Source organism: Plutella xylostella, chromosome 9, assembly GCF_932276165.1.
Source record: "Plutella xylostella chromosome 9, ilPluXylo3.1, whole genome shotgun sequence".
NCBI classification, from domain to species: Eukaryota; Metazoa; Arthropoda; class Insecta; order Lepidoptera; family Plutellidae; genus Plutella; species Plutella xylostella.
In genome coordinates this window covers 9,120,967-9,144,924 of record NC_063989.1, presented here as the reverse complement: position 1 = coordinate 9,144,924, position 23,958 = coordinate 9,120,967, and the positions used below count along the sequence as shown (strand labels likewise).

The 23,958-nt window shown below is 37.8% G+C and overlaps 3 protein-coding genes across 5 annotated transcripts; 2 read left to right on the top strand and 1 right to left on the bottom strand.

Moving 5' to 3' along the window:
- Positions 1-1,771: 1,771 nt before the first annotated feature.
- Positions 1,772-8,240, top strand: LOC105388043 (nuclear envelope integral membrane protein 1a). The gene is made up of 8 exons (XM_048623135.1): positions 1,772-2,124; positions 2,247-2,368; positions 2,568-2,784; positions 3,130-3,296; positions 3,531-3,746; positions 4,120-4,244; positions 4,641-4,802; positions 7,222-8,240. The coding sequence occupies exons 1-8, from the start codon at positions 2,037-2,039 to the stop codon at positions 7,400-7,402; spliced, it is 1,278 nt and encodes a 425-aa protein (XP_048479092.1). The 5' UTR covers positions 1,772-2,036; the 3' UTR covers positions 7,403-8,240.
- Positions 7,882-12,162, bottom strand: LOC105388045 (ras suppressor protein 1). Its single transcript, XM_011558884.3, has 6 exons — positions 11,965-12,162; positions 11,575-11,865; positions 10,214-10,296; positions 9,906-10,020; positions 9,308-9,440; positions 7,882-8,937 (listed from the first exon to the last, which is right to left on the bottom strand). The coding sequence occupies exons 1-6, from the start codon at positions 12,113-12,115 to the stop codon at positions 8,850-8,852; spliced, it is 861 nt and encodes a 286-aa protein (XP_011557186.1). The 5' UTR covers positions 12,116-12,162; the 3' UTR covers positions 7,882-8,849.
- A 326-nt stretch (positions 12,163-12,488) lies between these two features.
- Positions 12,489-23,570, top strand: LOC105385432 (sphingosine-1-phosphate lyase). 3 transcript variants are annotated; one of them, XM_038121889.2, is made up of 11 exons: positions 12,489-12,628; positions 13,259-13,396; positions 13,715-13,930; positions 14,835-15,043; positions 15,425-15,658; positions 16,497-16,706; positions 17,335-17,455; positions 17,815-17,932; positions 21,989-22,135; positions 22,272-22,392; positions 22,750-23,570. In XM_038121889.2, the coding sequence occupies exons 2-11, from the start codon at positions 13,264-13,266 to the stop codon at positions 22,858-22,860; spliced, it is 1,620 nt and encodes a 539-aa protein (XP_037977817.2). In that variant the 5' UTR covers positions 12,489-12,628; positions 13,259-13,263; the 3' UTR covers positions 22,861-23,570. The 3 variants fall into 3 exon arrangements, with proteins under 3 accessions (XP_037977817.2, XP_037977805.2, XP_048479082.1); XM_038121877.2 differs by lacking the exon at positions 12,489-12,628 and adding an exon at positions 12,749-12,914; XM_048623125.1 differs by lacking the exon at positions 12,489-12,628 and having other exon boundaries at positions 13,113-13,396.
- The last annotated feature ends 388 nt before the right edge of the window (positions 23,571-23,958 follow it).

Here is a 23,958-nt window from a genome sequence, read left to right as displayed (position 1 = left end):
TCAAAAGAAAGCCTTTCTTTGCATTTAGGGTTCCGTACCTCAAAGAAAAAAAGGAACCCTTAAAGGATCACTTTGTTGTCCGTCTGCCTGTCACACCTTTTTTCTTTCTACTGCGCAAAGATATACAAATTAAGGGCCCCGTTAAAGTAATAAAAAAACAAAAATTTTAAAAAGACTGTAACGTGAGGAATATTATTTTTCCGTAGCTTTGATAGTGTGGGATATCGTTGAAAAGGTCTTTCAAAAATATAGGTATGATCAAACCATTTTTAGAGATCCGTAAGTCTACTAGGAACCATATAATTTTGTCATGTCTGTCCGTCCGTCCGTCCATCTGACCTGGCTCGTTCTCCGCCGTTTCAGCACCGATTGTGAAGAAATTTGGTGGAGATAATGTATAATGATAATCAATTTTTTTTATTATAAAAAAAACATATTTGTCCCCCCCCCTTACAGCGAAAAGTTGATTAAAAAGGTATCTTTAAGTACAACAAAAAATGCCTTGAAGCCATGTGGATCAAACCCCCTAGTCTCGAGATATATTAATACAAAGTTAAAATTAGAGCGTCCCCCCCGCCTTAACTTTTGAAATACGCTTTGCAATCATTCTGAAAAAAAATGTCCTGTATACTTCCAAGGTACTTTCAACTTAAACTATAGCGGACTCTGTAACATACATAGTTATTTTTATAAAACTCGACCAACTTATGACGTGCAGTTGCCCTAACTAAATGGTAATTGTATGGATATTTTTTTGTGTCAAGCGGCCGGCCTATCTTATGGCGACGGAACCCTTTCATGTGTGTGTCCGACATGCTCATGGCCGGTTTTTTTTTTAAATTCAATGATTGTTTTACTTAAATATATTAAGCTTCGAAGTACTAATTTTTGTTACACTCGAGTGTCCCCCTTGAGTTTAATAAATACACTCATGAGTGAATAAAAAAGTTCCACTTACAACATTTCGACACCAAATCGAATAATAAAAAAAAATTGCGCTTGTTAAATTACTTCAATATTGCAGACGCCGCGTCGTCATTGCTAGTATTTTCCGTTTGTATTTGGGTAAAAATTTTGGAAATCTAAAACACTGTTTTGTCAAGAAAAGTCTTTTTTAAATAGCTGTAGACCACTATCGAAATAAAATTAGCCTCATTTAAATGAGAGAAAGAGACGTAGTATAACTTTTGCCGTATAACACAGACTTTTGATGGTCAAAATTTTCCAAAAATATGTTTTTTATAATTTTTATTTTTTTTACAATATTTTTTGATACTTAGTGCTTTTGAGATGCAAAAATTTCATTTAACATAACCATAACAATCATCACTTCCATGCGCATAAAAAAAAAACATCTGCTATCAGTACCTCAAGGCGAGGCAAAATAACTTTTTTAGACTTGCCCATCACCTATTTTGAGGTCTGGATCCGCGCCTGGCAAACATCGATGCTTTCAAGCTTCGAATATCGAATGGAACATAAGTTACAAGTTGTAAGTACTTCGAATCAGTAGAAGATGCTTCGAATAATATCTCGTAAAGAAACTGACGCCTTACCTACTCTATGAAAGTCATAATATTTATTTCTGGCAATAAAATTTAAAAGTTTTAAAACTAACTGTCAATGTAATGTAATCTACAATCATAATATTCCAAGATTATTGAGTACCTATCTAAAAACTTTTTTATTTTGAAATATTGCATTTGCCGGGTCCTCACAATAAATAACCTTGATAAATAAAATGATAAAATATCAAAACCTAGCAGTAGAAATAATTCTGGATTGTGAGATTTTATAGTTTTATGTAAAAGTTTAAAAAGCTCAACATTAGCAATAAGCTAAAACGGATTACAAACAATTGTTTGACTTGAGCTTGTGTTGTGTTTTGTATTTTTGCCCTGAATTTTATTATTTCATCAAGTTTTGTGAGTGTACTAAGTGTTTTTGAATTCGAATAGCCATGAATTATTTCTATCCTTGACAGGGTTCAAATTCATTCCATAATTGTAGTGATTGCATTGTATAACGACATAAAAATGGCTACAATACCATGTGTTGTTATTCCATTGTTATTAGTATCATCTAGCATTTTACTTGTTTATGGAGGCAATCTGGCATACGACGGTAAGTTGACCACTGGCAATAAGCAAAGGATTTAGTGAGAAACGCTTACTCAAGCTTATTAATTCAAACTTACAAAATCGTTAGGTCATGAAGTCACTTTTCTAATAATGTCTATTTTCTAGTGCATTGGCTTGGAGGAGCAGCTACAATAGACCGGGATATACCTTCAAATAAACAGACTGTTGATATTTACTGCTATCCTGGTTCTTCCAAGAGTATTCTTGCCTTGTGGCAGACAGTTAAGGTATGAACTTCAATTTTACACCTGCAATCCATGAATTTCTCAGTAACTAAACAGCCAAGCTTTTACCATAATTGCTAATGACTGTAATTAGTACTTATAAATTGAATATTTATAAATATTGATAACAAAAACATTACAAAACTTGTCAATCGTATCATAATAACTTTACTACGTTAATATTTGATTATTTTCTTTTCAGTTCAACATAAAAATTAAAACTGACGAATTCAGCCAGTATTTTGGGACTAGCCCCGGTGAAGTTTTCACAGCTTACACAGAAGACAGCTATGGCTGGTCGGCCGTGGTCAATCCTTTTCAGAAAAAGACTTACAGAAGTGCTTCTATTGAACTGTTCAATACAACCTGCATGGCAATCAATACTAAACAGAAACACAGTATTGAGCTACAGATAAAAAGTAAGTTTGAAGTTTTTAAATGGTTTCAACTTCATAATCTTCATGTAAAATAGATTCCCTGTTTTTATAGAAATCCAATTCCAAGTACAATTTTTGTTTAAATAATAAATGGAATTTGTGTAAGAGTTCACACCATGTATCAATTTCAAGAATTAACACATTTAGGCCCTGTTTCACAATGTCTGGTTAGTGGCTAAAATACATGCTGTCACTGTCAGAAAATAACTACAGAGAGTGACAGCATGTATTTTATCCGACAGGTAGCCACTAACCAGACATTGTGAAACAGGGCCTAAGTATATAATTATAAAAAATAATCTAAATGTCCAAATTCTTTTCCTCCAGGAGTAGATCTATGGCGAGTGCTGATGATGTTCATTGGCATTGCCTTGGTATTCTCATCAAGAGCTCTGTGCGGGAACCCCGTGTTCTTCTATCTCTGTGGAATATTGGTTGGAGTCTGCGCTTCCTTTATGGTGCTTGTGTACTACATCAGCAAACTGTTGCCTAAGGTTTGTATAAAGTTTTCATTAGTTATTATGTTCTGTCCCCATGCAGTAAAAAAACATCATTTCATCATTTTCAACACAAAGCTCATGGGATTGTCCTACATGATACCACCATCACTTCTGGAGCTATGTCATAATAATCCAAAATTCACTCAAATGTTATTAAACTTCCTATGAGAAGTCAGCTCTAGACCGTTGTAATATGCTGATGATAATGTCTCATTTATTTAATTCCAGAAAACCTTGACCTACGGCATCCTCATAGGCGGATGGACAGTCGGGGTCTACATATTCCAGCAAGTGTGGGAGAACATCCGTAGCATCCTGCTCTCGTACCAGCAGCATCTGTTCTGGTATACCCTAGTAGTGGGGTTTGTCAGCTTCCTCGTGTGCTACAGGATAGGACCGCCACAGAATCAGCGGAGCAAGAACCTTGTTATGTGGACTTTGCAGGTAAGCTGTATGTCTGATGGAAGTTTCTTTTGGTGTTCTCGCTTCACAATAATGGCTTTTTATCTTTTATCTTTTGACAGGAACTATTTGGAACGCAACATTGTTTATTTGCCATTTGCCCACGCAACAACCACTCTTATCTCGCTTCACATAAATACCTCTTTATAAAAATTAGTTACTCCTACTTTCCGATTGAAATACCCTTTTTGAATGATAACAAATCGATATGCAATGCAATGCGCAATGGTATCCCGGATTGAAGGCGTTACATTACGCATTTTCCCCTTCACCCTTCACATTAAGTCCCCTTTATAGGCGCCCACGCAATAACCACTCTTTTATCTCCCTCCACATAAACACCCATATTCCTCAGGTGGTGGGTGTGTTCCTGATATTCTTCAGCAGCGAGTACCAGGAGGCGGCGGCGGCGGTGGTCGTCACCACGCTGGTGGTCAAATACTTCCCCGACGCGCTGTTGTACCGGCTCAAGAGTTACTTGTGAGTTTCATGTTTATCCCACCTGTAACTGTTACACGGGTTAGTTAGCAACGACGTCGAAAAACTCGTTTCGTGCGCGTGTCACCAATAAAAGTGCCATTTATCTACGCCGATAACGCACCCGTGTAGCTGCAGCTGGTTCACACGTTTATTGGTTGGTGCAAGTGGCGAGCTGTAACACAGTGTTTTTTCATCTGTGGCAAGACAGTAGATAATTAAAAAAATATTATAGCTCATTCCGAATAATATACGTACTTGCACCAAGAAACGGGTACTTGCAGTTTTATCAGTAATACCATTGAAGGTAATCCAACAGCAGAGGAAAACATATACGTGACAAACAACTCTTTAGTTTTGTTGCTGAACCGAGTATTTAAATCACCCGTAACCTTCCAGCCACCGCAAGTTCCCCCCCAAACCTCGTCTGCTGACCAACGAGGAGTACTACGAGCAGGGCGCGCGCGAGACCAAGCAGTCGCTGGAGAACCTGAGGAAGTACTGCGCCAGCCCCGACTGCGCGCAGTGGCGGATCATGATGAAGCTGAACGACTCGAAGAGGTGAGTTAATAGTTTATTTGACGAATAGCGGTGGGGCGGCATAGCGCGCGCACCAATGGCGTCGCTCAGTTATGACTTGTACCGTCGCATCCCGCACTCCCATTCGTCAAGGTATGTATGTCGTACCATTGATCAATGACTTTACAAGTGAAGCTGACCAACGAGGAGTACTACGAGCAGGGCGCGCGCGAGACCAAGCAGTCTCTGGAGAACCTGCGGAAGTACTGCGCGAGCCCCGACTGCGCGCAGTGGCGGATCATGATGAAGCTCAATGACTCGAAGAGGTGAGCAAATAGATAGACGAATAGCGGCCGAGCGACATAGCGCGCACCAATGACGTGGCTCGGTTTTGACTGATACCGTCGCATCCCGCATATCCATTCGTCAAGGTACATGGTATTGTATGTTGTACGATTGATCAATGATAAATAACTGAAGCAGTCTCTGGAGAACTTGAGGAAGTACTGCGCGAGCCCCGACTGCGCGCAGTGGCGGATCATGATGAAGCTCAATGACTCGAAAAGGTGAGTAGCCAAAAAGGGACCATAAAAAGCGCATCGTATACCATGGGCTCTGGTACGGTCAGGTGCAGATAAACCTGACCCCCCTCCCATAGTAACAATGATTCTGAGAGGGGTCAGGTTTTTCTGCTCCTTACTGTACATACATAGCCGTTGCAGCTAGGAAAAATCTGTTGGTGGCCATCAATGTTTTTCCGCATTAAGCAGTCTCTGAAGAATCTAAAGAATCGTTCTGCGCAGGGGCGGATCATGATGAAGCTCAATGACTATAAAAGGTGATTTGGGTCGATTGTGAAATATGGTGTTGTAAGTTTTATTATCAAACAAACATTCAAGTATAATGAACTCAAACAAATGCGTTTTTTTGTTTGAAAGATGTAATCTAAACTATAAGGTATTAGGTAGGTGTGCTCTAAGCAGCATTGTAAAAGCATGAAATTTTAGTAATCTTACAAAAATAGAATCAAATTTGTGTGAATACATAGATATTTTATTGGATGCTATGGATAACGGATTTCAGGTGGATGCCGTGTATACCGATTATTCAAAAGCTTTTGATAAAATTCCCCATAATATATTAGTTAAAAAACTCGATTTATTTGGTATACACGGCAACCTACTGAGATGGCTAGATTCTTACTTAAGGAACAGGTCGCAAGCAGTTTCTATTAAGGGATACTTATCATCTTTTATCCCTATTTCTTCTGGTGTCCCCCAGGGCTCTCACTTGGGCCCCCTTCTCTTCAATATTTTTATCAATGATGTAACTAATATTTTAAATAATTCCGACTCTTTATTATACGCTGACGACACGAAAATATTTATGAAGGTGAGTTCTTTAGACGATTGTCATAACTTACAAGCAGATTTAAATAATTTAAAACAGTATTGCAATAAAAATAAAGTTAAACTTAATATCGATAAGTGTTGTGTCATATCTTTCACAAGAAAAAAAAACAAAATTTTATTTGACTATAATTTTCAAGATATAAGTTTAAGAAGGGTAACCGAGGTGAGAGACCTGGGAGTCCACCTCGATAGTGAATTATCGTTCCGGAGACACTACGATATAATTACAACAAAAGCATATAAGATGCTGGGTTTTATTTTTAGACAGAGTAAAGATTTTAAAAGCCCCACCACTCTTATCTTGCTTTTTAACTCTTTTGTTAGGTCCATACTTGAATATGCATCGACAGTATGGAACCCTCAATACCAAAATCACATATATAATATTGAAAGAATACAAAATAAATTCATTAAACGTTTAAAATATAAATTTAAAAATTTCGAGACCAACTCTTTTCTTTCACTTGAAACCCGCCGTGACATGAGAGACCAGATGTTTTTGCACAAAATTATCAACAACCATATTGACAGTCCATACCTACTTGGTAAAATGGCTTTGTACTGTAAAGGCAGCTCCCGCCATCCAAAGACCTTTGTTATTAAAAACTGTAGTAGTAACTATGCTAAAAACCGCTTCGCTATAAGAGCTTGCGAAAGTTACAATAAATCACATCATAAAACTGATATATTTAGCGAAAAACTCATTAATTTTAAGAAAAAAATTATTACTAACTTAAAAATAGCGTAGTAGTAAATTTGTCTGTAAGTAACTTATCATATAAATACATAGTACATGGGTAATATACCTAATTATATAATTATTATATAAGCACCTAATCATATTGTTGATTGTTAATTTCTTAACTTTATGCATCTTAAGCAGTTCAGTGATGTTCTGAGTATTTAGTAAAAAAATAGGTGTGAAAACTTTATTGGCTTGTGTGTAAACCATATGTTAATTTTAATATGTAATAGTATAAGCTGTTTGTTTTCCAAATAAAGAAAATAAAAATAAAATAAAATAAATAAAAAATACAAATTACTTTCAGATTCGCAAGCTTCGTTGAAGGCGACTCCCACCTAAGCGACGACGAGATAATGGATTATGAATCTTATGCGTTCTCACTCGAAAATAGAAATCACAGAAAACCGAACCACGCAGTCAACTCTACCACCAATCATCTGGAGATTTCTGACGATGACTCTTCGGAAAGTGAGGATGAGCTATGAGACTTTAGGCCCAAAGAATGGTAAGGATGTGTGCTCAATTTCTGCTGTGCAGATTCTCGATTTTCCAAGTACCTAATGGTCACCGCAAATATATGACCGTAACCTATAGAGTTCGCGAGCTCGCGTTATACTGGTTGACAGAAGAAAAAGTCCCTTTACGTTACGGTCTTATGTGCGGAGACCATTATCTTGTTGATTGTGATGACGTGTGTATATTTTGCTAAGACTTGTAACAGTTGATGGTAAAAGTATCAATAATAATGAGGTGGTGATTCAGAAGGATAAGGTTGTATTTGCGTTGAGGACTATTTTTCTCAGGCTTGTATTCTGCCAAACGGATCTCACCATGAACTAAGCTGCCTATAGTATTGTTTTAAATGTTTTGTGTAGGCATGTAGATATACATATAAGTATGTATGTTTTTCTACATAAATCGGACTGAATTTGTAGCAACGTTTAGATAAATGAAACTCGATAGATAGTTTAGTATAATAGTTTGTTTAATTAGTTTAATAAATTAATAAAAATATTAATTTTTGTGTCATGTCATCATGATTTAGTCATTTTACATTACATTTGGGTAGCACCATTGAATAAAATTCTAACATTTGTAAGTGCACTTATTAATCTTATTATTAATACTAATATATTCTTATTATCTACATTAATAAGTGATAAGTATTCATGTTAATAATATAATTATACTTTTTGTAATTTCATTCGAAATACTGCATTTTGTGCCAATACGTTCCTCATTAAATTAACATTGACTTTATTAGTTAGTAATTCATGATTGTATTTATTTTTAATTTGTGTGAATAAACTTTTGTTAATTGAATTACTGATTTTAACTTATTGCACACAAAAGATATATCTACATATTTCCCGAATCTGCTGTCATAGTCAAATAAAAATGTAACCATAGACTTAGGTATATACTAGGAAGAATGTAACTATAGGAAACATTACCTATGTCGTCATATTACACATTCATATCCATTTGACAGTAAATATAAATACTGATTATAAACATGAAATCTATATTAGTTGTTGCATAGTAAATTCCGTTGGCATACTGTTTGCTCAGTGCTAGATTTGATCAATTACAGAAATTGAGGTGTTCATGTCATCTGTCCCATAAAATCTTCTGTTAAAATATTATCGATTACATTTAGGTTAAACTTAGAGATAAAGCATACTACATAAACGCACATGCACACATTCGTCAGTTATTTATGGCACATCAGTTTATAAATAAAGCTGGGTTTACACGATAGCAGTACCTATACTCGATCCTAGCCCGCTATATGAAATTAAAAAATATATCAATCTGCTGATGAGTTGTCGTTGTTCGAAAGCGCTTGAATTACATGTTCACACATTACGAGACATACATTATCATAAGAACAGTCACTTTTATCATGTAAACGTTGCTTTAGTAGAAGGTTTAAGATCTGGCGCGGCTGGCTTTCTTGCTTTTGTCGAGCGTCTGCGGCGGCGGCGGCGGCTTGGCGGCCAGGTGGCGGCTGTACAACCTGAAATTACATAACATTTAGGTATAAGGTATATTTAGATGCTGCAGCAAAATATAGATTATCAAACATTACATTAACGTACCTTCATAAGGTCAAACCGACAATCTAATTTCATTAAAACAAATGCACATGATGCGTTGTGACTTCGGACAATATTTATCGGGGATCTAGCAGGCCAATAGTCATTAATTTCACACTATGTTTTTAACCGACTTCAAAAAAAGGAGGAGGTTCTCAATTCGTCGGGATCTTTTTTTATGTATGTTCACCGATTACTCCACCGTTTATTCCAGTCCCAAAACGTATTGACGAGACTATGACGTATTGAAGACTTTTAAAGCAGTGATAAAAAGCACTAAATGGAACTTACACTTTGTAAGTCTCAGAGCGCAGATAGTCCAGCACATGAGATGGTCCCAGCTTCAGTTGATCCTCAATCGGAGTCACCCAGAAGTTGCCTTCGAGCCGCAACACTGATTTATTACTGGCCAAGTCAAGGGATCCTGAAAGAAAGGATTGAGGTTTTATTGTTGCAATTATTACACTTGTCTTTTCCTGTTTGTGACATGTGTAATAGTAATATTGGGTGATTTTGATTGCTGCATATATATTCGTAAGTTTTACATGTACATAATGTAAGGTGGCAAATGACCTATATTCCAACATTTAGGACAGATTTTTCAATAGCCAGATAAAAGTTATCTGGGGAATAATTCTGATGCTGTCTGTCTCATGTTTGTATAACAGATACAGCAAAAGTGTTGCAAATTCCACATTCAGTATGTGTAGTACGGTGGAAAGTGTAATTTGCTGGATAACAAACATAACACTGGCAGATGTATGAACAGTATGAAAATTGTGGCCTTCTGGTAAGTGGGATTATGAGGACTATTGTCTGGTCTATGACAGAGCAAGATAGCTAGAGTCTGACCACCAATCTCATATACCACATGTAGGGAGGTACCCACCTATTTCAGGGGGCAGCACCAACAGCCGGTTCCCCTGCAGATGCAGCTCGCGGAGGCGCGTCAGCTCCCCAAGCTCACGGGGCACCTCGATCAGGTCATTCTCCCTCATGGATAACTGGAAAATTATGTATTTTTGAATAAGGACAAGGACAAAAAACAGGATGATATCTTCTAATACAAAACATTCCAGATATTGATCTTATAAATAGGTTCTTATTAAATTCTTTGTACTATAGTCAAAACCAAATCTAGTTAGTATAAGGTCACATTTTAATTTTGCTATTAGTAACAGAAAATCCAATACTCACAATTTGCAAATTTTTCAAGTTTCCAACTTCAGCAGGCAAGATTTCAAAGTCATTGTCACCCAAATACAAAGCGCGGAGACTCTCTGCAAAAACAATACATTAATATAAATATATATACAGTTCCCCAAAATTGATAATGCACATAGAAATCTTCGTCATTGTTCGGCAACGGTCGTATTCCCGAGCGTTAGAAAACTATTATGTATTTAGAGTGGTTAATTGCATTTTCTTCATGAAATTTTAGTAGACTTATGTAATTGGTGCTAAAGAGATAATTGATTTATCAGTAACGAAATTTGATTCGATAATTCATAATATTCCATAATATTAAAATTTACTTCGAAAATGTTACAGTAGGTACTTTTCAAGTGTCTTACTGAAGCTGATGTAAAGATGGATGAAAGAAGGTTTGAATAACACAAGGTTTATATTATAAGGAGAAATGGATTTCAAATACAGGTTTATTTTAAAAATTTTAAATCTCAGTTCAAAAGTATTTACAGCACTGATTCTTCTTCTTCTTCTTCTTCTTGGCGTCCTATGACCCCCCCGTGGGGCAAAGGGCAGACACAACGGTTCTCCATCTCTGTCTGTCGACGGCAGCGAGCTTCACCTCGGACCACGTCATCTCCGCGTCCTGCATCTCCGCATCGATTGAACGGCGCCATGTTTGTTTAGGGCGGCCTCGCTTACGCTTGCCCTGCGGATTCCAGTCAAGAGCCTGTCTTGGAATGTGATTTTGGTCTCTACGCAGGGTATGGCCGATCCAACTCACTGATCCAACCAACAACAGCACTGATTATTTCACATTAATAAAAATGTTTACATTAAAATCTCAGTTGAAAAGTATTTACAGCGCTGATCATTCACAATAATATTACAATTACAAACTTGGTCTTTTGGGTGTGGCTTTATTGGCAAAGTGAAGTCTATCAATGTGACATATATTTTATTCTTAAATGTGCCTCATAATATGGCATCGTCAAAAATAATTAAAGTTGAAATGAAATTCGCATTTGAAAAAAATAACAAGAACGATTTGTAATTGCAGCTCTTTATAATTCCACAAAAGTAATACTGATCTTGACCTTGAGACCCTTGACTGATCGGTGACAGCCACCGACCGCCCAAATTGTTTTCGATTATGTGTCACATGATATTGACTACTATTTCTTTCGAACAAGGATCAAAATGCAAGTGCTTTGTTTAAGGCTCTACGATTCAATGATTCGGGTGTTTCCGGGAATACGACAGTTTGCGAAGATTTGCATGCGCATTAATAATATGGGAGAACTGTATATAGTTTTACATTCATACCTTACATACCATTCAAATAAAAAATAGAAGCAAAATAAACAAACCTATCATAAAAAAGTTGCCAGGCAGGACTTTCTCATTCAAATTGTTGTATGTAAGATCCAAAATCTCAAGAACAGGGAATGCTCCAAAACCTCTCGGCAACGAGTTGAGTCTGTTCAGAGACACATTCAGAATCCGCAACTTGGGCAAAGAAGACAGACTGACTGGAAGCTCTTCTATGTGATTATTGGCAAAGTTCAGAATCTCCAGGTTTATCAAGTTGGCCAATCCAGCGGGAACTGTCGATATCTTGTTATGGCTCAACGTCAACCGTGTAATATTAGTAAGTTGATCTGAAACAAGGAAAATTTCAGTCTAAAAACAACACAACACCCAGTTGCGAAACTGGTTATCCCATATAAGGCCAAACAGCTGTTTCAAGAATAGCTTACATAGTCCAGGAACTTCGTCGAGGCTCGTGATCCCTTTATCCACTAAATCTATCTCAGGATTGTTGATCTCTTTAGCTTCCTCAATCACTTTCTTTGCCTTCGACATTTTGCCTGTGTTTGGAATACACGAAACTGGAGGTTGGTGACTCATTTTCGTAGGGGAAGACGAGAGGTGAGACGAGGTAGCGGAGGCGGAGGGGGAGGGCGGGGCGATGTTTAGGGGAAATGTCAGTTTGACATTAAACACAGACCACCTTCTCTTCCCGTTGTTAAATAGTACTCTTTGACCTTCTCCTAAAAAGATAGACTACTGCTTTGATGCTGTGAGCTACAACCACTGGTGACCACCCCACTGGCTTCTACAAGCCCACCGGTTGATTCATGCCTACAGACAGCTACAGAATGCCGTGGTATAGTGGTGGGGGTGGATGACCAGATGGTTATTATTCTGAGATCTACAACAACAACAACCATAGACAAACAACACACAGCTGGTTTTGACAGCAGCATCGGCAAAGTCAGTTGCATGTTGCATGTAATGTGAAAACCGAAGAAATTTATGTCTTCGCTTTGCTGAATAAACTTACTGGTTATTAATTTAATGATTTGTAGTGGGTGATCAATTTTATTTAATCTTAAAATAAAGAAGTTGGCTCAAAATTCAGTAAGTAAATTAGTTCTTAATGATAATTATTATGTGTTATGTCTGTAATCGTACACATCTTGTAGGCTTCTCTGTACTTAATTTTCAAAACATTTACTGCAACATAAACAATGACGATATTTTGTTTCTTGTAGAATAGGTATATTTCAATTTATTTCAATACAGACTTGTAATCTGAACCTTTTTTTTACATTGTGCATCAAGATTTGTGAATATAGTGCTATTGCCAGGGCGGATTGATTGTTTTATATTTCTTGTCGATAAAATAAGGTTTAGAGAAACTTTGGTAAGTTATTGTCATTGTTTCAAATGATAAACCGATTCTTACGTTTAAACGAGTACTACTGCCTATAGTAGGTACTTAATATAATATTGAACTTTAATCCTCTCCGTACTACCTATACTACGTTATCAGGTAACTCTGATTAATATTTGACATAATATTTGATTGAGGATTGAGGGATTAGCAAGCCAGTGATAAGCTATTTCCATGCTATTTCAGCAGGAAAATAGCTACCTCAGTATTGTAATATTATTTGAGTGGATATAGTTGTTAACAATAGTCTTTGTTCTTTGTTTTTATTGGACCTGGCCAGGAAATAAAGATAATTTATTTATTATTTATTATAGCAACAATGAGTGACCATCAGCCGTGCAAAGCTATAAACAAGTTGTTTGAGAAGAGAGAGCCATGGCAGATAGTTGGTATCACAGCATCCTCGGTGCTCGCCATGGTGTGGGTTTATGATCTCATGACTGGCAGAGAAAGTAAGTATTTGACCCTGTAAAAATAATTTTAAGTGGATGGTTCCATTAGGACTGGGAATATATTGTTATGTTTGTGATTGTTCTTTTCTGTTGGTCTGCTGTGTCATCTCCTTCCTGTTGCATGTTATGATGTAATTGTAAATATTACACTGATTAGGTATATATGCCATCTGTAATTACTATTTCCCACAAAGAAATTCTATATGAAGACCTTCATTTATTGTCATTATTTATTGATATAAATATTCATATTGCTACTCTCTGGTGTCCTAGCCTTTGCAATGTCCCTCATTCCAAACCACAAATAACCATTTTCAGGTGCAACAGTTCGCATGCGCAAAGAGTTCTTCAGATGGGTGCGGAGGATACCGATGGTCCGCAGGAAGATTGAGGAGAAGATGGCAGAGATCAACAATGACTTCAGGAAGGATGTCAGGAAACGACTGGCCGGAGTCAATGTGAGACGGGAACTACCATTGAAGGGGCTGAGTGCGGAACAAGTGGCCGAGGAAGTCAAAGATCATTTGAGCTTAGGTGAGATACTTACTATTTTATTTGGTGGTAAATGCTAAAGTAAACCAAGTTTAGTGGGTATACAACTATAAACTTTGTTTACTTTAGGTTTTCTGGCTAGAGTTGGGAGAGCACAACCATGCATGTGTGTAATTAGCCTAAGGCTTAAGGTTCCTGTTGTGGATAGTCATGCCAATCATGGAACTATATAACACCTTTATGAGGCTGCTGGATCCTTTTTATGTTTCCCTCTATTTGAATTTGTCTTATTTGAGTTGAAACATGTTTAATTCTGGGTTCAAGATAAATTGATAATCACCAGAATCTGTATAAAAAAATTACTTGGCAATCTTTTAAGCCTCTTATGGCTGATACATACACAATTCGCTAATTGCTACATTTAGTGTAATCTAGCAGAGTTGTTCATTGGTCAATGTCATCACTATAATTAGATTGTTTGAGCCATAGCATCATTAATCCCTTTTCCGTGCTGAGCTATCTTATCTAATTAGCATGGTTTCTTTAGGTCTAATAGCTTCTATAATTAACCAAAATACAAATAACAGAACCTCCATTGTAAAATGTATGAGCATAAATATTAGGGCTCTTATAATAATCAAAGTAGGCACATAGCGAAAAACTTGTAAGTCTTATAACTGCCTAAGGGGCAGCAGCAAGCAAAAACAGCAATCTTGCTAGTAAAATGCAAAAACATCTGTGTTATATTAGTATTTTTAGAAAACACGGGGTTTTTAGCTCTTACGCATAACTGCGAACTCGCATCACATCGCATCGGAAAAGCTTCTCCTTCCAATCCAACTCGCAAGTGAGTGACGTGATTCGCAGTTTTGTGAAAGGGGCCCTTAGGCTTTAAGCCTCGATAGTCCCTTAAACTACTTTCGTAACGTTAACCTTTCAACCGCAGGCACAGTAGACTGGAAGGGCGGCAACGTCTCAGGCGCAGTGTACCACCTCAGCGAGGAAATATCTAAAGTTGCGTGCGACGCGTACGCTCTAACCGCTTACACCAACCCGTTGCATGCTGACGTGTTCCCTGGGATCAACAAGATGGAGGCCGAGATTGTGAGGATGGCGGTCAACCTGTTCCATGGTGATGACGAGGCGTGCGGGACGGTGAGTGGCTATTGTTTTCTCTTTCCCACTTATAGGTGTTAGGTACATAAGTGGGGCGTCACGCGATGCGGCGGCGTAAAGAAACCCTCTCTTCTTTTTATTATTTTATTATTATCTCGTTCGAAAAACCAGTGCTATGATTCTACCAGGCGATAGCACCATCATGATATTTTACAATTACATAACATACTGAGTATATTCATATTCAAGTGCAAACGAGACGATAATGAGACCGCGATTTCTACTAATTCACAGATAATCAGCTGATTGTTTTGTCAAGGTCCACGTATTTACAGTTCATTAACTTCTGCATGAAAAATAAGCCAATGGCGTTGTAAACTTGTGAAATGATATGAAATAAAATAACTTCATGTATTTCAGGTGACAACAGGTGGAACAGAGTCTATTCTAATGGCATGCAAGGCTTTCCGCGACCTCGCTCACAGTAAAGGCATCAAGAACCCACAGATGATTGTGCCGTCGACTGTACACTCCGCTTTCGACAAGGCTGGGCAATACCTCAATATTTCCATCAAGACTATTCCCGTGGATCCGGTCACTATGACCGTGGATGTCGAGGCTGTGAGGAAGGCTATTGGGTCTAGGACTTGCTTGGTATGTATGACATGTCATATTCATCCTCATCATTAATATTATTATTTTAGATTTAGGGGCCGTCCATTAATCACGTGAGGTCGTTTTTCTCATTTTTTGACCCCCCCCTCCCCCCTGGTGATATTTGGTGAGGTTTGGGACCAACCCCCCCTCCCCCCCATGATCACGTGTATTTTTTTGGAAATCCATGTAAAGGCAATTTTTGACTAGAAAAAATATAGGACATACTACAAATCATTAAAATTTTTGCGCCGTCCAAAATATCGGTTCAGAAATACCTAATTTTTGACAAAAAATTAATACACGTGATGTCTAACGAGAACCCCCCCTCCCCCCTCGTGATGTTTCGTGAGGTTTTCAGTACCCCCTCCCCCCCCCTTTGAGCCTCACGTGATTAATGGACGGCCCCTTAGGAGCCATACCCATACCATAATTATGTTCTGGCAAGCCCATACTCTGAAAATGTCAAACTATTATTTAGCTTTGTTAAATTCAGATTAAAATGAAGAAATAGTGTAAGCTGAATGTCATTTTGTATTAGAATATGTAGGGAATGTCATACTTTACCTCAATAAAATAGTTTTTTTAACAAACCTTATCGTCTGCCAATTATCCACTGCTAAGTCATAAGTCGCTGCTCGCTATAGCTAGAGACTCTGGTGTGTCGGTCCAGCTTGCTCGAGAGCGTCAAACGTTTGCGTGCTCAAAAACCCATCTCATATGGTCGGCTCAGCAAAGGAGCCAACTGTACTCCCCTAATATTTTCAACATCCAAGAGTGTTGGTTTATCTCACAGATAATGCTATTGTGTGTAATAATAATAATCTCACCCTTCCAGATCGTAGGCTCAGCGCCTAACTACCCGTACGGCACAATGGACAACATCGCCGCATTGTCCCAGCTCGCAGTAGAATACGAGGTGCCTCTGCACGTGGACGCGTGCCTTGGCGGCTTCGTGTCCGTGTTTATGGAGGAAGCGGGGTATCAGATACCGCCTTTTGATTTTAGACTGAAGGGCGTGGCTAGTATTTCTGCTGATACGCATAAGGTTGGTTTTTGAACAGCTTTTGTAGCGGCTATAGTGTATCATTACCTACTCGTATCATACAGATGAGTGTCTCGGTGGCTTCGTGTCCGTGTTTATGGAGGAGGCGGGGTATCAGATACCGCCTTTTGATTTTAGACTGAAGGGCGTGGCTAGCATTTCTGCTGATACGCATAAGGTTGGTTTTTAAGGTTTTACGGTTTCAATAACGTAGCTATTATAGATACTCGTGCCTTGGCGGCTTCGTGTCCGTGTTTATGGAGGAAGCGGGATATCAGATACCGCCTTTTGACTTTAGGCTGAAGGGCGTGGCTAGTATCTCTGCTGATACGCATAAGGTTGGTTTTTGAATGATATTTACTGTGGTAATTGATGTAATGTTTTTATGAATCAGGTTCTATGGTGATGATGAGTGTGATATGTGATGTGATAGGTGCAAGTCTAGTGCAAGTGCTGTATTAATTTATTGTACTTATTTTGCATTTTAGTTTAGATGCAAGAAAGCTATTTTGTCTTGGGAAGAAAACTGCTATAAACTTCCCTTTTCACTTCTTACCCCTTAAAAATATATTTAATTTCACGTTAAAATCTAGACATGAAACTGTAGCTACCGTTTTTTTTCCCTTTCCAGTACGGCTACGCTCCCAAAGGCACGTCGGTAGTGTTGTACCGGTGCGCCGAGTACCGCCAGCAGCAGTACACCGTCACCACCGAGTGGCCGGGCGGCGTGTACGGCTCGCCCACTGTCAACGGTACATTTACTCTAAAAGGCTCTTCTTTATTCCCCTCTCCCTGTGGGAGGGCCCTTCCCCTCTCTTCCCATCCCTACCCATACCTTCCCTCCATATTAAATTTTCTCTCCCAATTCCCATCCACTTCAATACCTTTCCCTAATATACCCATGCATCTCCATCAAGCATGTTTCATTTCCTAAAGATATATCCAATAACTTTACTATAAGGGGAAGTAGCATTTAACTTTGAAACTATAAACGTTACAAACAAATCCCCAGTTATCTTTATGCCATGACAATCATGACATGTTTAAAACCAATGAAATAGATATTTTTCCTCCACATAAACCTCTAAATTATTATCCTAATTTCACACAGGAAGTCGTGCGGGCGGCCTTATAGCAGCGTGTTGGGCGACCATGATGTACGTCGGCAAAGAACGATACGTGCAGATGACGAGGGAGATCATTGACACCGCCAGATACATCGAGAGAGAGTGAGTATCACCATCTATCTGTTATATTCTCTGTGGTAGTGTTAGTGCGTGAATTTATTTATTTTATTTATTTATTTATTTATTTGGCTAACAAAACGGTTTACAGACAAATTTATGAGATAATTATGTATGTAGTAGCATAGAATAACTAGGTACTACAGAATGACAATGTCATAGTACGGAATCGTAGCCATAAAAAAGCTTGAAAATTTAAGCAGTTTCCAGATGGCGCTATACGTTTCGTTAAGCGGTTTCTAGGTGGCACCACTATCTATGGATGAATGCAATGACATCTATCTATTCGATGGTCGTCGTAATATTGGAAACGGCCAATAGATGGCATTTTAAGCATAAAATATAAATCTTTGAATTTAATATTATACTCTTCATCTAACGTGCATGCAGTTTGGTAAATATTGCACTCATAAATTTATGGAAACAAAATAATGCTGTACCTACTTAGGTACTATATCATTATCAACTTTGAAAGAAGATATTTGTTTTGCTCGCACCGTACGCTAGTCAACTTGAGAGCTGCTTCCTATACCCGTCTCTTTCACTCTCACGTGATAATAGAATGGAGTGAAAGGGACAGGACCATTTTTCAGGTGTCAAGTTAATTCGCGCAAGTATACTTTGCTCGCTGATGTGCGCGGTCGCCGCCCTCGCACCATCGAGTCAATATTGTATCATAGAACGAGTAGGTACCTACTTAAGTATTTTGATAAATTAAGTATTTAGTTATCATCAATCATCATCAACAGCCAACGCACGTCCATTGCTGACCATAGGCCTCGCCCAAAGCACGCCACAAAACTGTCACATTCGCACCGAATTTCATAATTTTAAGGTTCATTTTTGTTAGTGTTTTTTTCCTTATCTCAAAGTACAGTCGACAGAAAATGATTTTGCAATTCTTAATTGATTGCATATTAAGTGATTAACAACTAACTTTAAGAAATATGTTGACTAAAATGATTATTATTTCATATACATATAAAATAGTATAACTAGCCAAAGCTTGACCTCAGTAACAGTGAAAAGTAATTTACCCTTCTCATTGTTTTAGCTCTTACCTGAAATAAACAGGTTATCGATAACAATGGTCAAGATTTGGATGGCTGCATCCATCTCTTTCGCGCACTTACTTGTATTGTGGAATGCGACGGTGGCTGGACCCAATTCTCAGTGAATTTTATCAGTGAACAATGTTCATTATATACAGGATGTTGCAAAATTGGTATACTAAGCCGAAACCTACATGTGCAGCATGGTATATCTTAGCCCGAATTTAAAATCAGAATTAGGAAATTCACGAAAAAAAAAAATATTTTCCCATAGTAAAAAGTCACGGGACCAACAAAGTTTCTATGGAAAATGAAATTTTTTTTTCGCGAATTCTCAAATTCTGATTTCAGTTTCAGGCTTAAATACCTACTCAATAGCGCGCCGCATCAGCCGGCCAACACCTCCGCGGCTATAACGATATTTGTTTGGAGTTTGGGCCCTCGGCTGTTACTCGAATATCGACCGTATATATTTGTGATAAGGACTATTGACTATTTGTGTTTCGTGGGACTTATCTAAAAATTGTTCGTGTACTTTCTTGTTTCACGCCTTCTAATCCTTCTATCTTTGTATCTTTCCTGTGTGTGTTACTTTGACGATAGTAAACTGTAAATACTATTTTGGAGTTCGGACTTTAATTCCATTCGTCGCACCCAACATAGATAAAAATCAAAACAAATATATCCGAGTCTACCCGAGTGTCACGCGAAGTACCTAGTTAGAGCTAGTGGCGCTCACTGTTGCCACCTAGTGATCATTACGTAGTACTACTATACGTTAGCAAGTAAACTCGCAACGTCTTCTTTAAAAATGGATTATGCAATAATTTAAGATTTCGACAAAATTCTACCACTAACGACATCTTACGGATGATTCAAAACTAAACTATCTAGTTACGATCGGGCTAGGGAGATTGTCATTCTTTAGTACTTAGTTATTCTATGGTAGTAGTTATGTACTGGCATGTAGACCAAAGTATGAAAGCACATATATAATAAAAAATAAATGTTCTAGATGAATTGGCTCACTCGAATAGAATTGTTATGGAATAATCAACTACAATCCTTGGCTTGGACCATTTCCCAAACGCTGGCCCAATGCAGGTTGGTGGGTTTAACAACTAAGGGCGGATTCGACCAACGTCGAGTAACTTTTTACTCACGAGTAAAGTACCGGTTACTCGCGAGTAAGCAGATTTTGCATTCTACCAAACCTGAAACCAAGATAACTAGCTTATCCCAAGAATAAAATGTTATACCGCCAAAATTTACCGTGTAACGAGCTTATCCGAGAGTAATTTTGTAATGGCGGCAGCACATCAGCTAATTAGAAAACCGTCATAATGACATATAAACACATCTGTCAAAACATAAACAAAAGTACGTTAAAAGGCAAAGTCTCAGAATAACAACAGCGAATAAAATATTAAAACATAAACAATTTCATACTTTTATAATCCATCCAAACTAAGTTGGCATGTCATTTCTATTGCATGCTTTGAAACGCAGCTATTTTTATTTTAGTTGCATTACAGTTTTGTTCCTCGTTCATTCAATTTAATCATGGTATAACTTGGTAGAATGCAAATGTACTTATCCTAGATATTTACTCGCGTATAATTTTAATTCCGGTATAGTTATTCTCGTGTAACGTGATGTTTGGACGAATTCACCCTTAGTAAACTAAGTTGGCATGTCATTTCTATTCTATTTTATTTCCACCCTAAGGGTGAATTCGTCCAAACATCACGTTACACGAGAATAACTATCTCTCTCTCAGCCTTCTGTAGTCCACTGTTGGACATAGGCCTCTCCTAACGATCGCCACCCCAAACGGTCACCCGCCATCTGCATCCAGCGGCTTCCCGCTACCTTCCGCAGATCATCAGACCAACGGGTTGGGGGGCGACCGACACGCCGTTTGCCGACACGGGGTCTCCACTCCAGAACCTTTCTACTCCAGCGGTCGTCGGCTCTGCGGGCTACGTGGCCAGCCCATTGCCACTTCAGCGTGCTAATCCTTTTGGCTATGTCGGTAACTTTAGTTCTCCTGCGGATTTCTTCATTACGAATCCTATCTCGCAGGGACACGCCTAACATAGCCCTTTCCATAGCACGTTGAGCAACTCTGAGCTTGTGGATAAGCCCTTTGGTGAAGCACCACGTCTCGGCTCCGTAAGTCATCACTGGCAACACGCACTGATTGAAAACGTTTGTTTTCAGACACTGAGGTATGTTTTCAGTGAAGATGTGTCGTAATTTCCCGAACGCTGCCCATCCGAGTTGGATTCTACGAGCTACCTCTTTATCGAACTATACCGGAATTAAAATTATACGCGAGTAAATATCTAGGATAAGTACATTTGCATTCTACCAAGTTATACCATGATTAAATTGAATGAACGAGGAACAAAACTGTAATGCAACTAAAATAAAAATAGCTGCGTTTCAAAGCATGCAATAGAAATGACATGCCAACTTAGTTTGGATGGATTATAATAGTAGGAAATTGTTTATGTTTTAATATTTTATTCGCTGTTGTTATTCTGAGAATTTGCCTTTTAACGTACTTTTGTTTATGATTTGACAGATGTGTTTATATGTCATTATGACGGTTTTCTAATCAGCTGATGTGCTGCCGCCATTACAAAATTACTGTCGGATAAGCTCGTTACACGGTCAATTTTGGCGGTATAACATTTTATTCTTGGGATAAGCTAGTTATCTTGGTTTCAGGTTTGGTAGAATGCAAAATCTGCTTACTCGCGAGTAACTGGTAGTTTACTCTCGAGTAAAAAGTTACTCGACGTTGGTCGAATCCGCCCTTAATATGATAGATTCAAATGTGTAAGTTTCCTAACGACGTTTTCCTTACCGTGAAGGACAATATTTTGCCGGCGCTTATCCAACTGAGTATGACCAACGTTCAACATCAGGGTTGTAGACAATTTTTTACCTATGGTAATATAATAAATGATTGTCCTTGCAGGTTACGTCTTATCGATGGTATCTTCGTGTTTGGAAAGCCCGTGACCACAGTCATAGGCTTTGGATCAAAGAAATTCGACATTTTCAAAATGGCCGACCTTCTGCACAAAAAGGGATGGAGCTTGAACGCTCTACAGTTCCCATCTGGGTAAGGATTGTTTTAAATACTAATTTATTCATGCCAAATTTATACTAATTTATTATTTGATTCATTTAAATCAGAATTAATACAAACTTCTTATTCTCAAGCGGTTGCGATAAAACTCTTATTCCCCATTCCACAGGATCCACATTTGCGTGACCCACGCTCACACGCAGCCGGGCGTGGCGGAGCGTTTCGTAAAGGACATCCAGGACACCACGGCCGCCTGCCTCAAGGAAAAGGGCAGTCCAGTGGAAGGAAAGGTGAGATATGACTTTATTATGTGTATGGGTAGCATGAATTTTAATCGTGAACGTGAAGTAAAATTCATCGAGTAATTTTGTATGAAATTTTTTGTTCTTCTAACGACCGTCCGTGGCGCTGTTCATATTTTCATACATACAAAATTACTCGATGAATTTTACTTCACGTTCACGATGAAAATTCATGCTATCCATACTGACCATTTACGGGAACTATGGATGTGACCGTATTCTCATATACAATGTGGCGCCTCTAGCGGAAAAAATACGAAAAAAAAATGTTGGGGGAATCGATAATTTTTTATTTTGATGAACCATATCATTATTATGGATTTAAATGTTTGCTATTTGTTCCAGATGGCGATTTACGGTGTCGCCCAGGAGATATCCGACAGGAGTCTGGTGTCAGACATCACCAAGCACTTCATTGACTCCATGTACTATTTGCCGAAGCCCGATGAAGTTTAGTTTCACATAATTTTATTCACTATGTAATACGTTAAATAACTTTTGATTGTGCTGCATTATTATATTTGAAAAGCCCATGCTAAGCATTCAGTAAATATTCAAAATATACGTAACATCACTAACAAATTGTAGAGGTTTGATGAAGGCAAATGGATATTTATGTTATAAATTAATCAATCTGTAAACGTATATTCAGTTTTATCTAGGTTCAAGTTTATATTAGTAGGTAAACTAACGAAGGACAATAATGTCAGAGTCAAGTATTTTTGTATATTGTTAGTTGAATCTGTATTTTGAATTAGAGAAATACCTAAGTGCATTTAGTAATCGCGTTATTAAGGAATCTAGTATTAGAATGTCCTGAAATAGATAGGTAAGGTAAAACATCATTCCAGTCAAGTGCCTAGTATTTTTATAATATTTTGTATAATCCTGTATATTTTTTACGATAATGTTTACTACAGTAAGAAATTGAGTTTCAAATCGGTGTTAATTTATAATCCACATAATAATTGTAAAGGTTTCTGTATGTTTTATGGTAAGGTAGAACTATGGTTTAGAATCTGGCCTGAAATTCATAGCTATAAGGTTTTCAGAAAAGAGAGAGATGATGAATATATTTATTGTTATCACAAAATTTTAATGTAATCTTATGGTTATCATTTCCATGATGTATATAAAATTGTGTTAAATAAAATAACTTTGTTGTATGTAAGTATCTGTTTTTAAGCTAATTCCCTAATTTACAAAGTTCGGTTCATGGAAGATGACAAAAATGGCGACAATAAAGTTTATTTAAACGTTCACACTGAGTCTGAATCAGCTGTTGGGTGCAAGTAACAAGAAGAGTACAGCTTAGGTTAAAGCCTTAGCCTACGCTTGTAAAAGCGTAGAAAAATATCTTCAGAAAAGTGGTCGTTTTCCCTCTGTGCTTGGTTTTCCCTGAACCGAACCAGTAAAAGGTACGTTATAGTGTTCTTTTCTCTATGACCGAACTGTTTTTTTTGCGTTCCTCAGAATATTACAGCCGAGTGCTTTTCGAGCATTTCGAGTGAGAATTTTCCGTGGATCTTATTCTGGAATTCCTCAACTCAGAAT

What these genes read in the sequence shown, in the direction of transcription:
- LOC105388043 (XM_048623135.1), top strand. Translation starts at nt 2,037, where the DNA reads ATGGCTACAATACCATGTGTTGTTATTCCATTGTTATTAGTATCATCT. An exon ending in AGGCAATCTGGCATACGACG is followed by an intron (nt 2,125 to 2,246) that starts GTAAGTTGACCA and finishes TCTATTTTCTAG; the next exon opens with TGCATTGGCTTGGAGGAGCA. An exon ending in CCTTGTGGCAGACAGTTAAG is followed by an intron (nt 2,369 to 2,567) that starts GTATGAACTTCA and finishes TTTTCTTTTCAG; the next exon opens with TTCAACATAAAAATTAAAAC.
- LOC105388045 (XM_011558884.3), bottom strand. Translation starts at nt 12,115, where the DNA reads ATGAGTCACCAACCTCCAGTTTCGTGTATTCCAAACACAGGCAAAATG. An exon ending in ACTTGAAAAATTTGCAAATT is followed by an intron (nt 10,021 to 10,213) that starts GTGAGTATTGGA and finishes ATAATTTTCCAG; the next exon opens with TTATCCATGAGGGAGAATGA. An exon ending in GGTGCTGCCCCCTGAAATAG is followed by an intron (nt 9,441 to 9,905) that starts GTGGGTACCTCC and finishes CCTTTCTTTCAG; the next exon opens with GATCCCTTGACTTGGCCAGT.
- LOC105385432 (XM_038121889.2), top strand. Translation starts at nt 13,264, where the DNA reads ATGAGTGACCATCAGCCGTGCAAAGCTATAAACAAGTTGTTTGAGAAG. An exon ending in CAAAGATCATTTGAGCTTAG is followed by an intron (nt 13,931 to 14,834) that starts GTGAGATACTTA and finishes TTTCAACCGCAG; the next exon opens with GCACAGTAGACTGGAAGGGC. An exon ending in GCAGTCCAGTGGAAGGAAAG is followed by an intron (nt 22,393 to 22,749) that starts GTGAGATATGAC and finishes TATTTGTTCCAG; the next exon opens with ATGGCGATTTACGGTGTCGC.